Source organism: Epinephelus lanceolatus, chromosome 19, assembly GCF_041903045.1.
Source record: "Epinephelus lanceolatus isolate andai-2023 chromosome 19, ASM4190304v1, whole genome shotgun sequence".
NCBI lineage: Eukaryota > Metazoa > Chordata > Actinopteri > Perciformes > Serranidae > Epinephelus > Epinephelus lanceolatus.
The window spans coordinates 5,690,783-5,715,395 of NC_135752.1; the positions used below are offsets into that span (position 1 = coordinate 5,690,783).

General features: G+C 38.5%; 2 protein-coding genes across 10 annotated transcripts in view; one reads left to right on the top strand and one right to left on the bottom strand.

Moving 5' to 3' along the window:
• Nucleotides 1-4,732, top strand: part of srek1 (splicing regulatory glutamine/lysine-rich protein 1) — an 18,251-nt gene extending 13,519 nt beyond the window's left edge. For all 4 annotated transcript variants that reach the window (XM_078162275.1, XM_033646606.2, XM_033646608.2 and 1 more), the window contains one exon: nt 1,472-4,732. In XM_078162275.1, the coding sequence (XP_078018401.1) occupies nt 1,472-1,639 (168 nt within the window). In that variant the 3' untranslated portion in view covers nt 1,640-4,732. The remainder of the gene's footprint in view (nt 1-1,471) is intronic.
• On the bottom strand, nt 2,327-23,194 carry LOC117269932 (leukemia inhibitory factor receptor). Of its 6 annotated transcripts, XR_013488166.1 has the most exons (18): nt 22,738-23,191; nt 19,584-19,694; nt 19,252-19,302; nt 18,943-18,999; nt 18,708-18,822; nt 18,429-18,580; nt 18,184-18,323; nt 15,720-15,861; nt 15,444-15,532; nt 15,110-15,317; nt 14,824-15,009; nt 12,914-13,045; nt 11,502-11,663; nt 9,658-9,801; nt 9,449-9,530; nt 9,276-9,357; nt 6,286-9,051; nt 2,327-6,214 (listed from the first exon to the last, which is right to left on the bottom strand). XR_013488166.1 is itself a non-coding variant. In XM_078162272.1 (17 exons), the coding sequence occupies exons 2-17, from the start codon at nt 19,663-19,665 to the stop codon at nt 8,587-8,589; spliced, it is 2,286 nt and encodes a 761-aa protein (XP_078018398.1). In that variant the 5' UTR covers nt 19,666-19,694; nt 22,738-23,193; the 3' UTR covers nt 2,327-8,586. The 6 variants fall into 6 exon arrangements, 5 of the variants coding, with proteins under 5 accessions (XP_078018398.1, XP_078018396.1, XP_078018400.1 ...); XM_078162272.1 differs by having other exon boundaries at nt 2,327-9,051; nt 18,184-18,320; nt 22,738-23,193; XM_078162270.1 differs by having other exon boundaries at nt 2,327-9,051.
• Nucleotides 23,195-24,613: the final 1,419 nt, after the last annotated feature.

Sequence of the window (24,613 nt, forward strand, 5' to 3'; positions counted from 1 at the left end):
AGTGCTTTAAAGTTTAGTTCAAATCAAACTTTATTTATATAGTTGATTCAAAACACACATTAAATATGGCTTAATAGAGACAATTTCAAACACAAGTAGACAAATTGGCTTCACTATAAATCGCAGAACTGACAGACAAACACTTGTCTTTATCTGGACACATTTCCCCCAGCAATACAACATGCTAACGTTATTAGCACAAGTCTGTGGCATTTTACCTGTACTCGTACTCGTACTTGTCGTCCTCCGCTTATCCGGGTCCGGGTTGCGGGGGCAGCAGCGTCAGCAAAGAAGCCCAGACAGTCCTCTCCCCAGCCACTTCCGTCAGCTCTTCCGAGGGAACCCGAGGCGTTCCCAGGCCAACCGGGCAATGTAATCCAATAAAACAATAAAAACCAGGGACAACAGCGACATGTAACAAAGGTAACGGTACATAATTTGGCTCCATTACAACTCAGAACATTCACCGATAAAACCACCATCACACTAAACACGTTTCCCAAGCAAATACAACATGCTTACGTTATTAGCGCCAGCCTATGGCATTTTACATGGTATGCATTAGCCTAGCGACGATCGGAGATTTCCTCTGCTCATATGAAGCCAGGATAAATCCCGAAGTATAAATCCCTGAAGGATAAATCACACACATGACTTAAAATGCTATTTTAGTGGAGGCTTTACTGTCTTCACAATTTATTGTTTCTTAACTGTCTGACTTCCAGCAGACGGCAATACAGCCTCTGGGGGCAGACCCCCCAATTTTTTGGCATTCCGGTTTGAGTTGGGCGGAAGAGGCGAATTTCTGTTTCCGACTTCCGTTTATATATAAGTAAATATGCTGAACCATTGCGATGGATTCAGAGTTTGCAGTGACGCCAATTAGGTTCCGCCTCGTTAGTTCACCGCACGGACCGTTTAACCTGGCAACAGCTGCAGCCGGCTCAAACATGATTGGTCAATATCACGTGGACTACAAACAGCCTACAACTGGAAACCAGGGCTCTTCCGCTCTTCTTCCGGAGGCAAGATCTCCGGGGTTTGCCTACAGACTCTACATTCACTGAATGTAGAGTCTGTAGGCAAACCAGACTGCCAGAGACTACCACTGAGGGAAATGGTTTCAGCTTACAGAAATAGACAGGAGGTCTGCGTCACCGCGATGCGCATTTGGGTGAGCTGTTGATGTAGCACTCATCTCCTTATGAAAGTAACACAGCCATTATTCGACCAATGAGAATTTGGTCAGACGAGAGTATAGCGACCAAATAATCGACTAGTCGACCAGGAGACTACAGCCCTAGGATGAATGGCTCTCGAGATATGTGAAGGAAACGACAGAGATTCTTTGCTTTTAGTTAGAATATTAAGTAGCTCTCTACCACTGCATCATTCATAACATTTTTTGTCTTCACTCTATTTTGTCAAGTTTTGCCCGACCACAATTGACCGTTACTCATTTGACTTCCAGGTGGAAAGGGACTATGACAGAGAAGAAAAAGAAGACTATGAAAGTGAGAGAGAAGACTCGGTCACACTCAGCGAGGATATGATGTCATCACCCTCCACCCAGCATAATGGCAGCTACAAGACTCACAATGAGGAGTACGCATCTATGGGTGCAGACAGCACCAAGTGACTATCACAACACCATGTAAACTAATCCTGCACACACACTCATGAACACCAGATAACCACTCACAACAGCTTGTTTTTCTCATCATCATCATCATCTCCCATTATACAAACTGATTTCTACAGCTCAGTCTTGGCAACATATGGATCCTATAGTTCAGTTAATTTTGGTATCCCACTTAAAAGGCATATGAGCACTTAGTATAACAGAGACAGCCCCACCTTTACTATTTGGTAGGGAAGCTTAAGATTTTTGGGCTTGCAATAGGTGTACATGATTAATGTAACAGTGCAACACTAAATACTACAGGCTCAGAAACTAACATCAGCTCAACAATAACTGCACAACAGCGGCTTCCCAAAGTCTTTGTTGCAAAGCTTTAAGGCAGGTGATGCTGTGTCCTCCTACTGTATGTGTTTATGCTTCAAGACCTTAATCCCTTTTCTGTATCGATGGTTAAACTGATGTCTCCTACCCCAGCAGACTAGAAAAATGTGCAGGCTTGAACCAGCTGCAGAGCCTTAGTGACTCCTCGTAATCTGTCACAGACCAGCCTCAGAGGAGACAGTCATGATAGTTGCCCCAGGCAAAGATCCCACAGGACGAACAAAGTTAATACTTGTTTCACCAGCAATTTAATGCCAGATTTAAGTTGTAGCTTTGTCCTTGGTTACATGAATATTACCTGACTTTTCGCCATTCGTCCAGCAACATTTTGACCATACACTGCAAAAGTCGAAACAGCCTGTGATGCCTCTGAGATGATCAGTTTTTATGTCATACCGTAGTATGTCTACTATACTGTAGTATGTCTGCCATTTCCTTAAACACTGTTTTTGTCTCAACAATTTGCAGTGACAGTCATAAAATGTTTGTATCTTACATTATGCATCACTTATTTGTGAGAGTGGAACAGCAAAGTTTTTCATTGGAGGAGAGATTTGTCTTTATATGTAAACAGGCACTACATTCCTGTGGTGCGTGAGAATCAGTGCAAAAGTAGGGTTCCCAAATGAGGTGAGACATGTTGATGCAGAAACATGAAAAAAATTTATGTGCACAAATACAGGCTCTTACAGGCAAAGGGAAGCTTGGACTGGCAGCTACTTTCAGGTAGTATTTAAAGGTGCAGTCAGCAGATCCAATACATTTTTATCTCCTCGTGTGTGTGCTGGTGTGTTCATACACACCCCCAGCTCTGTAAATGGGAAACAAAGAAAGTGGCTCAGACCAGCTTGAGTTCAAATATTATTAATCTTTCTCCAGAATTGCTGACTCCGTCTTTAAAACAGTTTTAGGAAAATTACCTCAGTAAATCCTTACTCTGTAATATCCATCTACATCTGGTCCTGTCTGGATGTTGGGGGTAAAGTAACTTCAGTTTCAGTTGTAGCAGTGAATTATGAGCAGCAGGGATGCTTTACATATTGTCTCTTGGAGCCCCCAGTTGAATCATCAGTTTCTCATTTTCATTTACTATATAGTGTCTGTTTTCAGAGTTTGTAGGTGTGTATCAGTTGCAATTTGTCAGAACATTAACAAAAGTGACCACTGGAAAAAAATCATTAGATTATAATTCAGGCCAGTAAAACTTAAAAAAAACTAAAAAGGAACTACTGATCCAAACAAAGTTCTTAGTGATTAAACCAAATAATTTTATTGGACCAGCTGAAAGGTTCTTTAAAAGGTGAACATTTCATATTATTACTGACACCTCGTGACTGTGACCGACACCTCTCTGTTTTCCCTCTATTCTTCTGCTCTGGTCTTTGTGTGGCTGTGACGACAGCTTCCCATATTCTGTTTGCATATTTACTAAGTGAAACATGTGGCACATTGCATATTTGATTCATGTTTTTTCGAGGTCTGCTGAGTGTGTGGATGAAATAGAAACAGCAAAATAGAAATGATTTGCCCTTTGTGTGGTGTTAAAGGGAGATTTGAACTACCAGGTCTGTGAAGAATCCTTTGTTCCTTGTTCTGCACCATTTTTCTCTGCATCTGGGAACGGGGACATCCTGCAAAATGTACGCTGCTTTAAGTGCTGTAGTTATGAGAATTCAGAATGGTATTTTTTTCTGTTTACCTGTTGCTAATATATTGTTATGAAAAGATCTTGTTTGGTTAACATAAGTACATCATTCTGTTTTTTTTTTATTGGGTGTACATTTACATACATTTTTATATTTCTAATCGGTCACAACGACGTATTATGTTCCCTTTCCTGTTGTTGTTGTAATGTTGTGATGAAGAAAATGTTTTATAGATATAAATCAAGCCTATACTGTAAAAATGATGGTGATGTGCAAAATGTCTGTCGGCTCATATTGCTCAAGAAAGTGAGATGCAGACAAAGCCTTCAGTGGCAGTCTGGATATGTCACAGGTCAACAAACTGCATTCAAGCACAGAAGGGTCAAAAAGTGCCTAGACTAAGATTGTACAGAATATTCTAATAAAATATGGAGACTTATTGACAAATGCAACCTGAATTTATTGTTTAGGATACTAAATAGCTGAAAGTAATGAGATGTTATATTTAAGTATTGTCGGCTGTCTTTGGTGATTAATAGAGTAGGTTGAACATTCATGGGACTTCTGTGGATTTGTCTTTAATTTTAATTATTTCTTGTCATTTTTGGAGTTCAGTTTTCAGTATTGTGATTGTGTTGAAATGTATCTGCAAACTGGCCCCAGATTAGAGACTTAAATTCCACCCTTGGCTTTTACAAACCTGATTTAATGGTTTTTATTTTCCAGCTTTTTTATGTACACAAGGCTTCAGATTGAAGTGGTGAACTCGTGAAAAAGTTTAACAATTTAAAAAAAAAAAATGCATTTCCAACACAACGAATAGTACGTAAAGAATTTTATTTTTTATATCCATATGTCCACTATGTACGGTAAACACTGTAGAAGCAACTCATGGTTTGCTCCTGGGGGATTGGGCACTTGGTATCTGTGTTTGGGACTTGATGTAAAGATTTGGTAACTGTTTTTGAAGAGCTTGGATGTGTGTATGTGGTCCTCCTCAGTTTGAAACTAACGTTACATTTGATCTGTTTCCAAAACACTCAATAAAGAGACTTTTCATGCAGTTATTTTGTTTCAGTGTTCTTGTTGTGTCATACCGCCAAGTATGATTGCTGATGATTCCCAGAGACTCTTTGCTTGGCACAACAGGGTTTTTAGAAGTCTGACACCCTCTCACATCTTAAAAAATGTGAGGTTTTAGTCATAGTCTAAAAGATTTGCAAAGACAGGGTTTAGCAGGGTTACTATTTAGAAGACTACAACTAGATTCCTTAGGAGAATATTTCCCATTCTGCTCCCGGTGAAATATTACATCAAACTCCTCAAGGACATAAGACATTTTAATAATTCCTTACATGTCAGCAAAAACATATCATAAAACGTCAATTAAAAGCCTAGTCCCAATCAAACGCCCAGTTCTTTTTACTAGTCTGTTGTGGCTACACATTTTGACAAATAATGGTCTGTATTCACAAACATTCTGACAAAACTCTGAGAGCTCCTAACTTAGTCAACAGGTTGTTAGCTACCCACTTAAGATAACGTTAGCTGTTTAAATCCCATTTACAAATATATATGTTTAAACTTTTGTCAAAATGGAGACGTTACACATAGTTAGCTCAGTTAGCTTCTCCACAATTCAATCGTTCAGTTCAATTTACTGGAACCATGAGCACCAAAGAATACCGTAATTCATTCAGCTTTACTGGCACAGGTATCATAAAGTCAGAATATGTGTCCATTCCTAAGAACTAAGAGCCTGTTCTATATATAAGCCTGTTAAGTTAATAGTTAAGCAAATAATAACCCAGGCTTCTAATTGAAGTTTTATGGTAACTCTAGAAAGACAAGATAAAATGTGTCATATGTCAACAGTATTCTTGTCAGGCATCAAAATGTATTTGTTCACAACCTTTAAACTTTGGATTTTGTCGTTCCAACTCATTGTCAGACTCTGTTGGTCAGCTGTACTATTTTAGTGCGAGGAAACTGAGAATGAGAGGCAATTCAAATTTCTCACTAAACTAAGTGCTGGTGGGTGGATTGGATACATGCCAATTTAAACTCAGACTCTTGTTCACTCCATTACTTCAGGTTTCTCCTTCTTTTCCACAGTTCAAGAGAACTGAGACTTGTTCACATTCGTGCGTCTCCCTGGAGTCTCCTCCATGTTTACTGACTACTATTTTGCTGCTTCCTGTTTGGTGCTGGAGATGCAGCTATTAGTTGTTAACAATGTTTACGTCACTGAATTTCACAATTAGCATGAGCCAAGACTAAAAATGTACAACAATAATAAATGTTTGATTTTATCAGAACATCAAGATGGGAAAAAGACAGACTCAAGGCAGCTTGTACTGAGTTTTATGACCACCTACCAAATAAGTGATATCACCCGAGTGTGCACAAACTGAGGTAAAACTCGTGATTTTATTACAACACTGAAAATTTGTCTGCAAGTGTGAAATAGCTCGAAAAGTTGTTTGGTGGAAGGCCAGCATTAATGCACTTGCTGCAACTTGACAAAGAGGTGTTTCACTGTGAGCTCAAGGACACTGTTATCTTCACAACTGCCTCCAAACCTCCGGTTGGTTAGCCCACCACTTCGACCCAGACCGATATATCTCAATGACAACTTGTGGATAGATTTCCATTAAATTTTGTGCAGAAATTGATGGTCCCGAGAGGATGGATCCTACTTTGGTGATCCCCAGTTTATTCCTCTAGGGTCACCATGACACTGACTTTTTCAGTTAAATATCTCCACAGCTATTGGTTGGATAGGCCTGTTTTTATTTGTTTATGGGTTTTTTTCTTTTTGATGGAAGACAATTTGACATGAAATGCATGGGTGTTAATAATAAAAAAGGATGATGGCTGAATTCCATACAGCTGTTTTGGTTTTAAGGCCCTAGTATTGTGTGTGCTGGCTCACTAGATTCCTGCAGTCTGTTGCATCAGCTACATGAAAGTTCACTCTGAAATTGCAGTCCACAAAACGTTACGTTGAAACTAGTTAGACTGGTCGTAAAGCTGTGTCTGTTGTATCAAGGAGATGTACAGTTCATCTTAGCTACTGTGGCGTAAAGTCTACACTAACCAAAATATTGTCACAGAAAATGACATTTTCACTTCCTGTGGCCAATCAGTAAAAAGCACTATTCTAACAGACGAAAATAGCTGACGTTCATCACCAAATAACAACAAAAAGGTACATAAAGGGGGACAAAGCATTACGATTATGTGATAACACTACAACAACTGCGACTGATGACGTTGTTGGAACAAACACATAATGATAACCTACACTGGCAACTGTTGTAAATTAGTAGTTGTTAATTAGAAAGTTATCTAACCCTATATATTTACTTGCCAATGTGGCACAGAGGATATTTATATGTGATTTCCCACTTACTTAGATGTGTTACTTTATGCATTTTCCTTTGCATGTTTACATACACCCTATTCAATTTCAAACATTTCTATTCTGAAAACAAAAAGCCCAAAATAACCTGTGGGTATAAACTATCACAGAGAATGCATGGCCACTGCAAAACAGCCACTATAATTCACTCCTTCTTATCTTTCAAATTATCGCACCTTCCAAAATGATGTGCCTTGAAAACTGGTATTTTATGTTGGACCTTACACCTACTTAAGGGCTAGGTGTAAGATTTAAATTGTTACTTCTGTGTATGTTGGTATTTCAGCTGGTGCGACCCTTAAAATGTCAGGAACATGTAAACTCTGACCTTAGAAATTACAATCAAACAAGGCTACAATTGAACTTACACATAGCTGGTGCAACCCAGTCCTGCTCAGACTTGTTCCTTGGCCTTGGTGTAACAGAAGACTATAATAGATCTCATTCACAGCGGACATTTTGACTTGTCATAGTAGGATAATCACACGTAAAACTGACTTTAGCAGTGGTTTAGTTCCATTAGGTGTCCCAGTAAGCTATTCCAGTGTGCCAGCATGCACAGTGCCAGGATCTCCCCCAAGTGGAATGCAGCTATCATTGTTATTAAATACACCTGTGCATAGCCTACTATGACAAGTCTAAAAGTCTGCAGTGAAAAAGGTCTATTGTACTATAAAACTTCAAATAGTAGCCCGGGCTATTATTTGCTAAAATCACTGAAATCAAAAGGCCTACATTTGGGACAGGTGTCTTTATGGGGACAGGCCTTTTATTCCTTGTACACAAAACTGTTGCCCAGCAAACATCCGGAAATACAATCAGATTGTTTATTTAAACCAGTATGAGTATTGCTTTTTTAAAAATTAGGCTTCAGATAATATATCATTAATGAATCATTCATTTGATCTGGCTCCGGCAGACAGTGCATCAGAGAGAGAGAGAGTTACTGCACTCAAGGATTATGGCACCCAGCATACCGACACAACACCTCTTTATCCTGTTAAAACAATACTCACAACTTGGAATAGACACATAATTTGAGGTAGCCAACAACCCGGTTTTGTACATCCGAAGAACTTCTATTAAAAAAATCATGTCTGATTGTGACAGGCGTTTATTTTTCAAATGTGTAGCTAAGCCGGGCTAGTAAAAGGGACTGGGTGTTTAATTGGGACTAGGCTTTTAATTGAAGTTTTATGGTAAGTACCAAAAATGAGGACGGAGATGTATTAAGTCCGACGACTGCATTACAAAGTTTTAAACCAACACATTAATGCTCACTAAGTAGTGCAGTAGTACAGAAATGAACAGAGATGTTGATGTGAATGGACAGAGGAGAATGTTCAAGTAGTGCGGATTTCCCTCACAGTGCACCTCCAGTTTTCTAGGACTGCCAAAAAGAACTCATTTAATTCAAACATTCATGCACAATAGTTCTTATGACCCTGTGTTCTTCAGTCTCAGCAGTCCAGTTCCAAACTGTTCTCACAAAATCAAAACATCTCCTTGCTATCCGAGTTTGGACTGGTGCTAAATTGCCCTATATAGTCCAATCCTGATTTTACCACAGTCAAGTCTGTGTCCTCTGGTTTGCTTTCCATGGCTTGACTAACTGATGTATTCACTGGTATGCCCGGAGGCATCCCCTGCTGAAACATCTCCATTGTTGTGTAATCACTTGAAAAGGCGAAAGGAGAACTCTGGGGATTTGTCCGTTGGACATCCGGTAATGTTTCTGTGGTAATGTCAGGTGAGATATCTCCTGTTGCATCCTCAGTGTCTCCTTGGATCCAGTTACAAGTCATTTCTGGAGAGTCTACGTCATCTTCTGAGGCGTGGAGAAGCGGCATCATTGATGGTAGAGTGCTAGCAGGGATCACATCTTCTTTTTCTACTATCTGAAGACTGTTTGTGTCCCATTCCTCCACCTTCAGAGTGTTGAGGGACTCTAGTAGTTCCTGAGTGATGTAAAAATGACATCTTCAAAATTAAAAACTAAAAAATTAAATTAAAATAAAATCTTTATTACAACATACATCTGGCAAACAGTTTTTAGTACAGCAGTAGGAGGTCTGCAGAATGCTGTATGTTCTCATTTACATAATTTGATATCTTTCATTCTGGCTGGTAGCTTGATGTTAAAATTGGTTGCACAGTTTTTGAAAGCACAAATGACACTTACCCGTTCAAAGGGACCTTCCATTTTCTGCATGGCATTGCTGTTTCCAGGGCTAGGTATGCTTGGCCAAAGGAAGACTTTAGCTCTAGATAAAATACAAAGCGTAGAGTAGATATAGATATTTACCCATGTTGAAAATGAATGACAGCTGTAGGACAGTGACTGGCATACTATACCTTTTTATTATCGGAGATCCAAATATTAGCACAGAGGCCACAACTGCGAAGACTGCGATGACAGCACTGAAATTAAAAGATCCTATGAAGTGGGGAGAAGGCAAGAAATATACAAAAAGTAAGGATGTGGGGTTTTTTTTGCAATTATTAGTATCAAAAATTCAGTTTTAGGAATGATTATTGGGCAAAAGATGTTTCATTGATATTACCTTCATTTGTTTTAAAGATACATGTTGCTTTGCTTCGTACTCCTTCTCCTGCCTGGGTAAAACCTGATATCTGGACTTGATATGCTGTGCCACTCTTGAGGTCTCCCAGTTCATAGTTGTTAAACAATGGATCCACTGTAATATCTGCAATCAAAGAGTGACAGTTTTCAGCATATACATATGTAACTTGGACACACATGCTTTAAAGTTGGACTGAATTTCCAGTTTTTACTATTTGATTATTTACACTTGGCAGAGCAGTTGTGGACCATGCCAGTAGCAGTGTGGCTCTAGGGATGGCAACATGGGTCAGACGGTTGGGCCTCAACTTTGATTCAGACTGAAATATCTCAACATTTATGTGTAATCGTACCAACCTCGAAGTGCCAAAAACTGCAGTTCATCAAGTGGCCACTTGAGGCTCACTCCAACAGCGAGTCAATCCCCATACAGTACCATGTTAGAATGAACAACTTTACAGCAAAAATAAACATGTTTACAGCCTGGAACAGGAAATGGCTTTGGTCTCTATAGCTAATTTACCCCTTCATGAAAAACTGTAGGGGGGTGTAACTGGCTGTCTGTTAGTGTCCCAAAAATATTTAGAAAGTCTTAAAAAGCCACACAGTTACATCATTTTATCCCCAGTAAGTTAGCAAAGAGCTTAGCTGTAAAATAGCTGCTTGGCCAGTAGAAGTTAGCCTTGACTTGCGAAAATCTAGTGCGCATGCTCAATGGGCCCAGTGATTTGGGAACACAAACCAATGGATGACTTCATGGTGGCTATGTCCATTATTCCATTTCCTCCATTTTTTTTTTCTTTAGTCTTTAGTCTTTTTGAATACATTCTATGACTCGAACTGACATTCATGGTCCCCAGAGGATAAATCTGCATGATGTTGGTCATTCCCTGATGTTCTTAGTCATGCCATCAGCAGGTTGAAGTTTACATTTATTCAGTAAAATATATCAGCATCTACCCCACAGACTGCCACAACATTTTGTACATTCATGGCATTTTGAGTTTGAGTTTGAGTGAAATGTTTTGCCAACTATTAGACTGATTTAAATTAAATTTGGTACACACATTCTTGATGAAGCATACCTACTCTGGTGATCCCCAGGTTTATGACCAAATATCTGCAAACTAAGGACATTCCTGCTAGCGAGGTAAATTTGATACCTTTAGCATGTTAGCATTGTCATTTTGAGCTCACAGAGCAGCTAGTCTAATTCTAAAACAAAACACTTTCACATCAGCATATCCTGTCATCTAGTCAGAGGCATTGTGTTGTTGGGAAGTCTTTGAATGTAAGCAGCACATTGATTATTGCCCATGTTACGCCACTTCTCAAACCCATTACAATAGGTTGCTAGCTGTAGAATTTACATAAGATAATAAGAGGCATAGCTTTAGGCCAAACAGTTATATATGCCAACACTGAGGGTTTATACAGTGTGCCTGGATTGTTCAAACAAACTTTGACAAACAAGTCCCAAAGAGAAGGGATGTTTGCAGGCTAACAGCAGTGTCAGCCAGTGCATCAAATGTTGTGTCAGACCACTAAAGAGACCATCTTAGACCTGCTGCTAATGGTACAGTGGCTTTTTACTGATAAAGTTTGTACAAACTGTCAGCCTTTGAACTTCCCTCTGTTAACAAATGTCTAGAAACTGACACAGAGGGGAAAAAACCAGCGGGCAGACAGGAAATCCACTGAGAATAATGATTTCAGAGGCTGTGTGTCTGTGACTTCACAGTTTGCATTTATGGATTAGCCAAAACAACAAGTATAAAAGTTTATGAGTGAGTAGTGATTCAGTTTAAGATGGATAGTGCTTACTTCTCTCTGTGCTCGCCCCCCTGTGGTGGTACTCCGTGTAGTAGATTATGTAACCCAGTAGAAAACCTCTGATGTCTTCCTCTGGGATGGACAACCACTTCAGCACCACTGAATTCAGCGTTACATTGTAGCTGCTGATGTTTGCAGGACCACTGACTGGAGCTTTGGGAGCACAAAATCAAGAAGTCAGAATGTTTTGATATGGATAGAATAAAAAAAGGAACAAACAGTATTGGCCTATTAGAGATTATCTCTATCCTTGTTTTAAACCATGCTAACGGTTTAGCTCTTGGGATGCCAGTATTGGTCAGTCGGTCCACCACTTCGGTCCAGACTGAAATATCACACAACTGTTTGATTGATTGTCATGGAATTTTGTACAGATATTCATGGTCCCTAGGGGATGAATACTAATGATTTCAGTGATATCTTGACTTTTCTTTGAGCACACAAGTTTCATGTATGTAGTGAAATATCTTTACATCTGCAAAATGGATTATTACAAAAAGCTATGTCCAGACATTCATGTTACCAAGGGGATGAATCCTAATGCCTTTGGTGATCTCCTGACTTCTCTTGTAGCACAACCAGCAGGTTGATATTTGATATGTCTCAACAACTGTTGGATGGATTGCCATGAAATCTGATGCAGACATTTGGGATTTTTGTGACTTTTCATCATCAGATCCATTAGGCCAATACCGTGTTATGACTCCTATACCTGTGGGCAGACGCACCATGTTCTCGGGTTGTCCGTCCTATTCTCGTGAGCACACTATCTCAAGAATGCCATGAGGGAATTTCTTATACTTTGGCACTTGGGCTTAACGAGTAAGTAGGATTTGTTGGTCAGAGGTCACTGTGACCTCACAAAACATGTTTTTGGCCAAACTGAAGCATTCATATACTAATTATGACAACATTTCACAGAAATGTCTAATAAAATAAAATGATGAAGTGATGACATTTTGTACCCAAAAGGTCAAAGGCTCAAAAGGTCACTTCACTGTAACATCATAAAACATCTGGCCATTATTCAACATCATAACTCAGGAACAGAAAGAGAGACATTTGGTCAGATACTGAGTTGGTGACATTAATCTGTGCTAACTGTTTAGATCTTCTGTGCTATTGGGTTGAAGATGTGTGTTGAGCATCCATGTTTTAGAATATGTAGCGTCTTTGCAGCACCATTCTTATCCTATTTGAAGCATTGTCAACTGTCTTAGCTACATATGAGTTCTGGACCAACAAAGATGTAAACTGTAACTGCAACTTGACTGGCTTGTGGAGGCATACAACTGCAAGGCAGTAATTCTAGTCTTTACAATGAGCACCAAAGACTCACAGTTAGCCTTGTTTATTCCGATGACATTATGCAATAGTGGAAAGGTAGTAGGCCCGGGACTTACATCCTTCAATGAAATAAAACTGTGTGCTCCCATAGGTGTTCTCACTGTTGTTGACGCGCTTCATGTTGCAGGTGTCCTTGTCTGGCCGAGTGTGCAGAGTGATGTTGTATCTCTGATATGGCTCCAAAGCCCCTGGGGATTTAAACCAAATGGATTATCTCAGAAGCAGGAAACAAAATATATTTCATCATATATCAAAATCGAAACTTCCATAAATTATGTTTGAATAAAACTGGTGCATGATTAATGTTTTTCACAGTCATGTTGAGGCACTCTGAGTACTAAGTTGTGGTTCAGGAAACACTGGAGTCTGCTTTGTTAACATTTTATTGAAACCACAATCTTTTTCTAACCTGAACCAAATGACTTTTGTTGCCTAAACCTGGCCACAAATGGGACTCAGGACATGAATCCTGGTCTCCGGAAAGTCCTCTGCTTTCTTGACCTGCACTTATCTGCTGTTAAAACATCTGATCGTCATTAACTTTTTTATTGAGGGTAACATTTTAGTTTTAGAATATCAAAAGTAAAGTGGCTTTTGAGAGTGACTTAACGTACTATGAAACTGATAGATGGCAATATTGGTAATGTGTTACTTCTAGTTAAAGGAAAAGTGTGTACGATTTTGGGGTATTTAGTGGCATGTGGTGGTGAGGACTGCAGATTGCAACCAGCTGAAACTTCTCCAGGTTAGAATTCCTTTGGTGCTCATTGTTCAAGAGGTTTTTACCAGGAGCTGAATTATTCTCAGAGGTCTCTTCCTCTCTGGAGATGGGCCGCTAGCCCAGCACCTGCTAGTATGTGCTCACCCTTTTTCCTTGATATTTTAAGATTCAGACATTCAGGAGGTTTTTACCTGAAGCGGAATTATCTGCAAGATAAGAGTTCTCTTTCCCTCCAAAACCCAGGGACCTGGTGATTTAAACCAGTAAAAAAAAGCATTTTTTCCAGCTATCTAGAGCCAGTGTTTGGTCTGTCTGTATTGGGCTACTGTAGAATCATGGCAGTGGAATATAGCGACCTCCCTTTGTTGGTATAAACCTCTCATTTTAAGGTAAAGAAAACATAACAATTCTTATTTTCAGATGATTAAATACTAAAGAAAACATAGTAATATTATATTCCATTTCTGCCAGTAGATCCCCCTAAATCCTACAAACTGGACCTTTCATACACACAAGAATCGGCTACATTCTGCATGCTCTTATATCAATTTTGATGTAAGATTTGGAAGTCTGAGAGGAGTGATGGTAGCTGGCTAACATAATTTCGTCACAAAGTTGGGTCAAATGTGAGCAGGGTTGGTTAGAATATATGCCAACAATTGGAACAGTTGAAGTATGACTGTATTTTGAGATATTAAAACTCTTTTGAAAGCTTAAAAACAATTATCATATTATTAACTATTATTATTGTGAAAGGCCAATGGCAAAAGTAAGCAGACATTCCTACTGTTGAACTGTCAAAAAGTATTGTTTGGTTCTAAAAATGGGCATATTCATGATTTATGGTTCTTGTTTGAAATCAGTGTTTAAACAGTTTCTATTGATTGCTTCATTATTTTGTAACTGTATGATTTTAGCATTGTGCCAAACGAGTCCCTACTGGGGCTTGGTTGGCACAGTGTCACAACATGACTTTAATCACTAATCAACAAACTTTAGAAAGCATATGTGTACGTAAAGACATATTCATTTAAAGCCGAGACCTTAACCTTTCATTTCATGCTGGTAAGAGCAAAGAGTGAGTAGTGTGCGAACCGATCCTTGTCTCCCTTACAACCCTCCTTTCACCACAGAAGATAATCTAGTTACATTTTCTTCAAAATGTACTTGGCAAAACAAATTCATAGCATGTAAACAGAATTACTAGGAGACAGGGTTGACCAAAATTTGTGTATGTTTCCACACCTGGTAAATGATATAAAGTCCTATAGTTGTTTGCATTCTCATAAAAGGACTTGTAGTTGACTTTATGTCCCTTCTTCATCCACTCCACAGAATAGCAGACATATTTTTTGATGAGATTGTCTTTCCAGTAGATAGTGAATGATGTATTGCTGTGGACTGTCACATTCAGCTTCTCATTTCTCATACCTGAGGGGACAAATTTATAGCAAGTTTTAAATCTAATGTTATGGTTCAGTAGACCCAAAAGTGACACCTGCTCAGAAAATACAAAAAGTTGACAACTCACTGGGCATGTCTTCTCGCTGTGGTATTGCCTGGCTTACAGCTGGGGAGGTGCTCACGTTGTTAACAGCACTGATGTTGAGATGATACGCTGAATATGAGAGATTCAGTCGGATTTCAGGCTTAGTGACGTTTATCTGCTCACGTGGGGCCTCTCCTGAAGCTTTCCCGACTGTCACATAGTAGTGATCATGCAGCTCTTTGGCAGAAAACTAACACACAGGGTCACTTTTATTATTATAATAATACACATCAGCCCCGGCTACACATATGATATATTCCTTGTTTTATGTCATGTGGAAGGGACATTTGAGGAAATACATTTAAAAAAAACCTACCTTCCAGGTTAAAGAAAGCAGCCGGTGGCCTTTTGCCCCTGCAATGTCAGTATCCTCAAGGCTGACAATGACAGGCTGTGTTGTCAGTTCTGGAAGAGGTTACATAGGTTACAATACATAGCTTCAGCTCCTTTTTCCTACTCTCATAACCATGTAGTGAAGTAAAAGAATTGTTTTTAAAAACATTTATCTTGCATAGTCAACACAATAGATAGAAACTGCTTATTTTTTAATGTTAGATTTAGTTTAAACCAGTAAAGTAGAAAGCAAACTGACCTGATGGGACAGTATAGGCTTCACTCCATGCACACTCTGAGCAGGTTTCATTGTTGACACACTGTATCTGTACAGTGTAGACCAGCGAGGAGTTTAGACCCTTCACAGTACAGATCTCTCTATTCTGGGATCGGGAGGATGTCTGTGAATGACATAGATATTATCATGGCCTTTTAAAAAAATTCTTGTGAAAGATATGTAGTCGGTAGTTAAAATAATAACCTTGATTTAATCAGGTCAGTCTCAGAGGCGTGAGAACAGTGGATGAAAAAACACACATAGCCACAAACATACTGATACTATCAGACACAATCACACACCCCTTTAAGATGAAATTTAAGGGGAACTCCACAGATGTGACACATAAAGGGCAGTTTACTCATCTTAAAGAGCACTGCTCAGCTGGTGAAAACAACTGTCTGTCACTTTGGAGTGAGCGTTACAAAGTTTGATAACTGCATTTAGTGCTTATAAGCTGTAGACTTTATATAAAGATGGACAACGCATCTCCACTTCCTCCCACTGTACAAAAATGAAGCCAAAATATTGTGTATATGGCCACTGCCATCTTGCGCCAGTGACATAATTTGGAGCCAGAGTCAGTATTGTGTTCGACCAATCCCGAGCAGTGCCACTGACCGCGAGCACAAAAATAGGCACACACAGCTGATGATGTCAAACCCCCTTTTTTATAGCATCCAATAACTCATTAAAAGCAAGCTGACCACAAAAACAAAATTTAAATGTCAAATTTATTTGACATGTACTTTGTGTTATGGCATTGTCGTAACTTGTGTTTTTCCTAGTGTTTCCTTGTGTTTCCCCTTCCCTATGTTCCTGTCTGTCCTCTTCTCCCTGTTTAGTTTTGTCTGTGTGCTGTGTGCCGTGTCCCGCGCATGGGTTTCCCTTGAGTTCCTAACAACTTGATCTTTTAGTTTGGCCCATCTTATATCGGCTAACATGAAGGGGACGGGGTTTAAAACCTATACTGCAGCCAGCCACAAGGGGGCGATTGAGATGTTTTGGCTTTACCTTGGGTGGGTCATGTTGTCCATCTTTATTTACAGTCTATGTTATAAGCAAACGTGAGCACACTAATACCCTAAACTATGAAGGTGAAGATGGTAATCATTACATATACCTACTTAACATCAGCATGTTAGCATGGTCCTGTGAGTATGTTAGCATAATGACACTGTGACTGTTGACTCTTAGCCTTGTTTTAACCTGCCTCTTTTGAGTCCCCGAAGTTAACGGAACTGCAGTCAGAAATCACTCAAGTATCGCTTTAAAGGGACAGTTCACTAGAAAATCAAAAACACATATTTTTCCTCTCTCCTGTAGTGCTATTAATCAATCTACATTGTTTTGGAGTGAGCTGTAAAGTTTTGGAGATATCAGTCATAGAGATGTCTGCCTTCTTTCCAATATAGTGGACTTAGATGACACTTGGCTTGTGGTGCTCAAAGCACCACACAGAAGGAAGCATTCATCTACTCATGGACGAGATACTCATGCTCATGACAGTGTGAGATGTAAACACTAATGGTGTCCTCATCGGCTGAGCTGTAATGCTAGCTAGCTCAGTGAAGCTAGTCAGTTAGCAGTAGATGCATGCTTCCCCCTGTGAGGTGATACAGTTGGTGGGTGTCTGTGGATTATCTTTAGTAACCACGTCATGATTTCGGGAAAGAGATATGACTGTTGAGTTTTTTTGTAGACTTACACATGCTTTTTGATAACCCTCTGAAAACTGCTTTTGTACAATTTGTTTTTCAAAAACCATAACGGTCAAGCTGATATTTTCATATACTACAATCTTGTCAGAGGTATCAGATGTAGTAACCTCTGCAGTATTTTTTGCTTGCAGAAGGAGATATAGTTGTCCTGAAATGACCTCATGACAAGGTCTGTCATGAAACTGCTCCCAACAAGGTCTATGGATTATCTTTAGTAACCGCGTCATGATTTCTGGAAAGAGACATTGCTGTTGAGTTTCTTAAATGTGTTTTGTTTGGCTGTGTGCCCTCTAGTTCCATTATATTGGAGAGAAGGCAGACGTCTCTACCGCCAATAACTCCAGCACTCACAACTCACACCAAAACAATCTAGATAAATAAATAGCACTACAGGGAAGAGGAAAGATATGTATTTGCGATTTAGGGGTGAACTGTCCCTTTAAAAAGAGATGGTTCAGTTGCAGACTAGAAATACATAAGTACTTCTCTTCTTGTTTCTAAAGGGAGCAAACTTACTCTTTCATATAGTACGTAATGACAAATATGATATTTATCTTCTGTAAAAGTTGAGAGCAGCATGTGTAGCCGAGTAAAGACTTATTTTTTGTTTCACAATGATATCCCAAGCTTCAAGAGACAAACATGCTTTATTCTGATATAGGAAAGCCATTTTTATCTTCAGTTTCTGTGCTAGAATTTCACATGGAGTTTAAAGTAACACTGACCTCGTTCCATAACAGGCTGCCCAGTGCTTTATATCTCACAGAGTAATCTGTGATGGCCTTTGGTCGCCAGCTTATATTCATGACTAGTGTTCCAGAATGGCGGCAGAAGGACACGATATGCGGAGGACCACATTGCACTGCTAATTAAAAAAGAAAAAAGAAGAAGATTCAGTGAGAGATTTTATTATCAAAAGGTGGAAATAGAAATTTAAATATTTTTTTCAGAATATATATTGTGGACTTACACATTCTTTTTGGTAACCCTCTGAAAACTGCTTTTGTACAATTTGTGGATTTGCTGCTCTTTTCAAAAACCTCAACGGTCATATTGATACTTTCATATACTGAGATCTCTTCAGAGGTGTCAGTGATGTTGTAGTAACGTTTGCAATATTTTCTGCTTGTAGAAAGAGAAATGGTTTGAAAATTTGTCCTGAAAAATCATGTCAAGTGTGTTATTAATATGTAAAACGGAAGGGAAAAGGAGGAAGCGTAAAACTTAGTAAAAAAGAAATCCTGCTCACGGTGGTTGTTGTATGATGAGTGTGTATGTCTTTTCTGATGCATGGTTTCCAGGTTTCCACACGCAGTTTACGTAACCACGTGTTTTATAAAAACACTCTAAATCATGGACTCCATCTGAAAGACAGAGGAAGAAACAAAGCAGTGCGCAGTAAAGGTTAAGATTTTTTCTTTTTTCCAGTCTCTTTTATTTTACAGCTGAAGATTCAATGTTGGGTGACTCAGATGTGTCTTTACCTTGGTGAATCTCACATTGCTTATATTCAGATGCAATGGTCTTTACACTGCATTTCCCTGGAACATAATATGAATATGATGTGAAACTAGATCAGTAGATGAGATATTATTTTCTCAGTGTGCCATTTTTACAAAAAATGCCTTCACTCACAGTGTAAAAACACAACTCTAAATCAGATACCGCTTTTAGGAATGTATTTTATAATATTTGTGGGGGTTTTTTTGCAGAAAAATAGGCAACACTGATATTTGAACAGCAGTTCATGATTAATGAGTTGAAGTGTTGTGACAAAAAGTACAATATCCTACCTGAATTTGAAGCTTGAGAGGAGAGCGTAGTGTGGTAAACAAGGATCAGACCTTGAATGTGAGTAACAACGAATCGCTTTAAGCAAAATCTGCCATGAATGCTGAATACAAGAAGTTGTTTGAATTATATAATAAAGTAGTTCACAGAACAGTCCTTCAGAGCTTCTAAAATGTAATATGGTAATGGATTTCATTCATTAGAAAGACAAATAAATAGGCTCAAGACCTACAAAAAACATGAAAATGATTCACTGTTCTCCATAAAATGCCTAAAGTTAACATTTATTACTAACAAAAAATAAATTAAAAATTGAAAATTAAAGACCACTTACCAACAATGAAAAAGTATGAATGGTTTCCACCAGAAGGAAATTTTGGGTCTAAATAATCAAACTGAAATCCACTGCCAACCATGTTGCCTGGGACTGCCTCAAAGACTGAAACTAAGAAGAAAAGAGAGTGGGTTTGAGGCAAGTATCACACCCACATTCTGCTGCCGTTCACAGCCATGATGCACACAGTAGCTGCTCACTGAGAGTGAACAAGGAGGAAACTTTTTTTGGGAGTAATAGTGTCAGTGTGGAGGGGCGGGGACTCATTTTAATACAGTTCATTGGACTCATAGAGAATAAACTGACGGCAGGTCCCCTGGAGTTTGCAGAAAAACAGTCATCTTCTTTGTACTTCTTCTTTCTGCGTAGCATGTGATGTACCATTTAACTCTCAGATATGGAGGAGGTGCCTTACAAAGCAAGAGAAGTGACTGTAAAGTAACAGTACACAAGGCTGTCTGATTTATAGAATTTCTCTTTCCTCTGAGGAGCTACTGAAAACAAACTCTCTAAAGTTGGCTGTGACTCAAAGCATGAAGACAAATGACTCTTTGTCATGTGATTTCAGGAATCCTTCATGCTTGTTTTGCTTTCAAAGAGCTGAATGTTATTTTGCATTTGAAAGTCACAAATTGTGCCACGCTTACTGACAGAGGTTTCACAGACGTTGTCGCTGTCGCTTTTAAATGAATGGTGTTAGGATGCTGTAGTAGAACAAAAATGAACTCTTGGTAGTAAGAGCATGCTCTGTTGAGATTTCCTGTATGGTAAAAATAGTCACAGTTATTTTAATGTGTGTGGATACCCTCATTCACAGCAGACACAATAATAGAAAATACTGCACATGGATTATTAGTAGCTACACGTCAGACAAGTATTGTAGTATTTTGTACTTAATATTTCACTTTATTATCAACTATATCATGTTCAAAGAGAAGAAATACAAACAACTAAAAATAATCAATTTTTTGTCATTTGTTTTGCTTTGTTTAAATGGAGGATACATTTTAAACTCAGATCAGATTTACTGCAGATCTTGAGTAGTATCTTCAGTAGTTAATGTGTAAATTATTTAATAGTAATAGAGAATCCAATACATTAACGACATGTTTAATGCATATAAAAAATACTGTTTTTTGATGATTTAATAAGTTAAGTTTGTGTCTCACTTTGGTTCAATGACCTTATTTTAAAAAAATCTTAAAATTTCGTCTACTCCTTCTCCTTAAATGTGTTCAAGTCATATGCTTGTTTTTTTCAAACCAGAAAGAACGCAATGTGTGTGACTCAAATAATCATTCTCCTTTTTGGTATCTCGAAAGCTCACTGAATGCATGCAATTCATAGAAAGGAGGAACCCTTTTCCAAGAAATGGTCAGACCTTCTATAGGCACTTTACTTGCTGAGATCTCACTCTCCTTGTTATTTTCACCTCCTACGACCGTGAGTCCTTATATGGGGACATTAAATTTTGAGATTTTTGCATCTCACACTTCATTCTACTTAACTTAGAACTGTTGCCTTTGTCTGTGGACACTTTTCTGTACCATAATGTTGTAGCAAAAGCACAATATACTAATCCATGTAAAAACAATATGGTGGCCATCACTGCAAAGTCAGTCTAGAACCAAACCCAGCACAAAAGTGTACAAGGTACAGAACCTGATCACATTTTGGGTTGAAACTTGTTTATTTATGCTTAATAATGTTTGTAGTTTGATATGGCACACAAACCTGACCAGTTTTAGTAATAGCAGCAAGCTAATATGCTATTGTTGTTATTGTACTCATTTGAGGACATTGGGACTCAATTATTTTATTATTGCGGCGTTTCACATTGTACAACAAGGTGACTGTTCCTACAGACCAAAAAGACAATCCCAGACTGGAATGTGGAACAGGGAAAATTCATATAGAGTTTCAAAACGAACAAATCACACTCACAAAAATAAACCCCATAATCCCCAGTGTCCCCATATGAGGACATAATTTTTCCCCCAAAATTATAATGTTCAACAACAATGCTTGGTTTTTATATTCATATATACTTACCAGGTCCTTATTTTCCCAGATAGCTAGATGAAATTAAACAATGCATATCAAACAAAAGCTGGGGTCTCAGGAGGTTAAAGCCCTAACTAAAAGGATTTTTGACCAAATATTAAAGTCCTCCTCCACCTGAAATGTGTTTTTCTTATTGTTACTTCAGTTGGATGTTTGACCTTCACTGTGCAGAGGGATATACGTGCAGAGTTTGACACTAGAAGGCTGTTTTCTCATTCATCTGCTTCATCATTTCTATTCCAGTGCTCAAACACTGAGACTGGTCTTTTCAGTGAAGCAGGAAACATTTCATATGCAGCAGTTAAACCTTTGAAGTGAAACACATTTGCATATTCATAGATCCAGGATTTTAGGAGTTTTACTGTAGTTAAAGGTCCAGTGTAGGATTTAGGGGGATATACTGGCAGACATAGAATAGAATAGAATAACTATGTTTTCCTCAGTGTATAATCATCTGAAAATAGAACTGTTGTGTTTTTGTTGTGGACCAGTTTATATCTACATAGGGAGCAGGTCCTTGTCTACAGAGATTGCAATAATGCACCACCATGTTTCTTCAGTAGCCCAGAATGGACAAATCAAATACTGGCTCTAAATAGAGCCACTCACCCTTTTCCATTTTTCCGTAGGCCACCATAGTAAGCAGCCCCTCTGCAATGGGCAGCGTTAAAGAAACATTGATTTTTAACAAATAACTGCTTTGTTTAGTGTTTTTACTGGTTTACATTACTGATTGCCTTTGTTTTGGAGAGGAAGAGACTGCTGCGGAAAATTCATCCCCTGATAAAAGTCTCCTCCTCCTTCTGGATCTTAAATTACCTGAGAAATAATGTGAGCACACATGAAACTGCTTTATTCAGTGTTCTTACCAGTTTATATCACCAGGTCCATTTGTTTTCGTGAGTAGAGGAGCCCTTCCTGAACAATGAACACTGAAGGAATACTAACTGGGAAAAGTTTAAGCTGGTTGCAATTTGTAATCCTAACCACAAGATGCCAATAATTCCTCCTAAATTTTACACACTGGACCTTTGATTGAAGCTTTTTCCATATCAAACACAAATTATTGTTTAAAAGAAAATCATCTTACCTTTGGTGCTGTAAATGAGTCTAGATTGTTTTGGTGTGAGTTGCTGAGTGTTGAAGATATCGGCTGTAGAGATGTCTGCCTTCTCTCTGATATAATGAAACTAGATGGCGCTCAGCTTGGGGTCCTCAAAGTGCCAGAAAAATACATTTGAAAAACTCAACAGCAATGTCTCTTTCCAGAAATCATGACCCAGTTACTCGAGATAATCCACAGATGTTGTTGTGAGCAGTTTCATGTAGGAACTATTCCTTCTACCGAACTACACCCGCCAACTGTATCAAAATACAGAAGGAAGTGTGTCATCTAGTATTGAGGAGAAGGCAGACATCTCAAGGGCTGAGGTCTCCAACACCTATACACCAAAATAATTTAGACTGGTTACTAGCACTACAGGAAAGAGGAGATATATGTATTTTTGTCTTGGGGTGAACTATCCCTTTAAGTTCTTGGAGAATTATTTGAGAAGAAGCAGGCTGCACCTGTTCTCAGAGGTTTTATGAAAATGAAAACATGGTAACAACAAGCATGTGCAAATGCATATGTGTGATCACATGTAGGTTAAACTACCTATGTATTTTTAGCTGCATGTTCCTCCTTCAGTACCGATGTGTGAGCACACAGGAAGCTCAGTTCTCGGCTCACTGGCTCCACTTTGGCCTGAAAAACATCATTAATGCTACATATCATTATCTTGATCATAACACCGCACTTACACCCTGTATCATCTGTAAGTCTGACCCTCAGCTGTTGTTGTGTATGACTTTAATTTCTGTGGGCTTACTGCCCATGTTTTTTTTTTTTTTTTTCCCCGACAACAAATCTAACTCAGAAATGTTTTGCTGGAGGTAGTATGTGTTTTTTTTTTTTTTTTAAAAAAACCCAGTGATTAAAATTAGAAAAGAACATTTTGAAGAGTCTTGCCACAGGAAACACATTTCCGCTAGATAAGTTAGATGCCCTGCCTACTCGTTTTTCTCTTACGTTAATTCCCCACCTTTACCCTTATCATCCCTTTAGATCAGCAATGTGCTGTAACTTACTTGCATGCTGCAAGAGTTGAAAGATCATGTGGGTTCCTCTTGTGGCGTTTTGCTTTGATCAGGATCCTTTATTCTTAGTTTTAAAATGAGTGCTCTCTCACAGAGCAAAGGGCTTAGTAATCATTTCACTAAAATGATGTCATCATTTCTCCTGTGTTTACTGTAACATGATGCTTTACATTGTTAATGAACTGCTTTAGAAATGCTTCTGCACAATAAGACAGTTAGTTAGTTAATTTTATTAAAAGAAAAAGGTTATTCAAAGCAAGATATTAATTAAATGTAATTATGGAAGAAATTAACTTTATTTTTTAAGATTTTTGTTGAACTAATTATGGTTGGATGGAGTAAAAGAAGACAGCTACACAAATTATCATCAAATCAGTTCAGTCACATGTGATGTTTCTAAAAATTAAAATATGATCTCAAGCAATTTTCTGATGGTTTAAACTGCGTGGCAACAACACAGAACTGACAACAACTTTTCATTAATCACATGTGATTGAGATTTACATGGATGGTCCTGAAACTTAAACAACAAATACAGTCCGAGAGAATCCTCATTCAACTTTGACAAACTACACATTGTTTAGAAGCATAAAGTCTCATGATTGTGTCTGTGAAACCATTATAAGATCACAGAATCACTGCTACATAAGTTGTTTGTTTTGCATACAAAACAAATCATCAAATAAAAAAAGATTAAAACTGTGAAAAAATAAATATGTAAATAAAAAAAGACAAGATAAAGGCTTTCATTTATACCATTGTTTGTGCCTCTGTAGATAAGCGGTCCGGGACTTCCAGGGGTCCTTGAGTAAGTGAATCATTTCTTT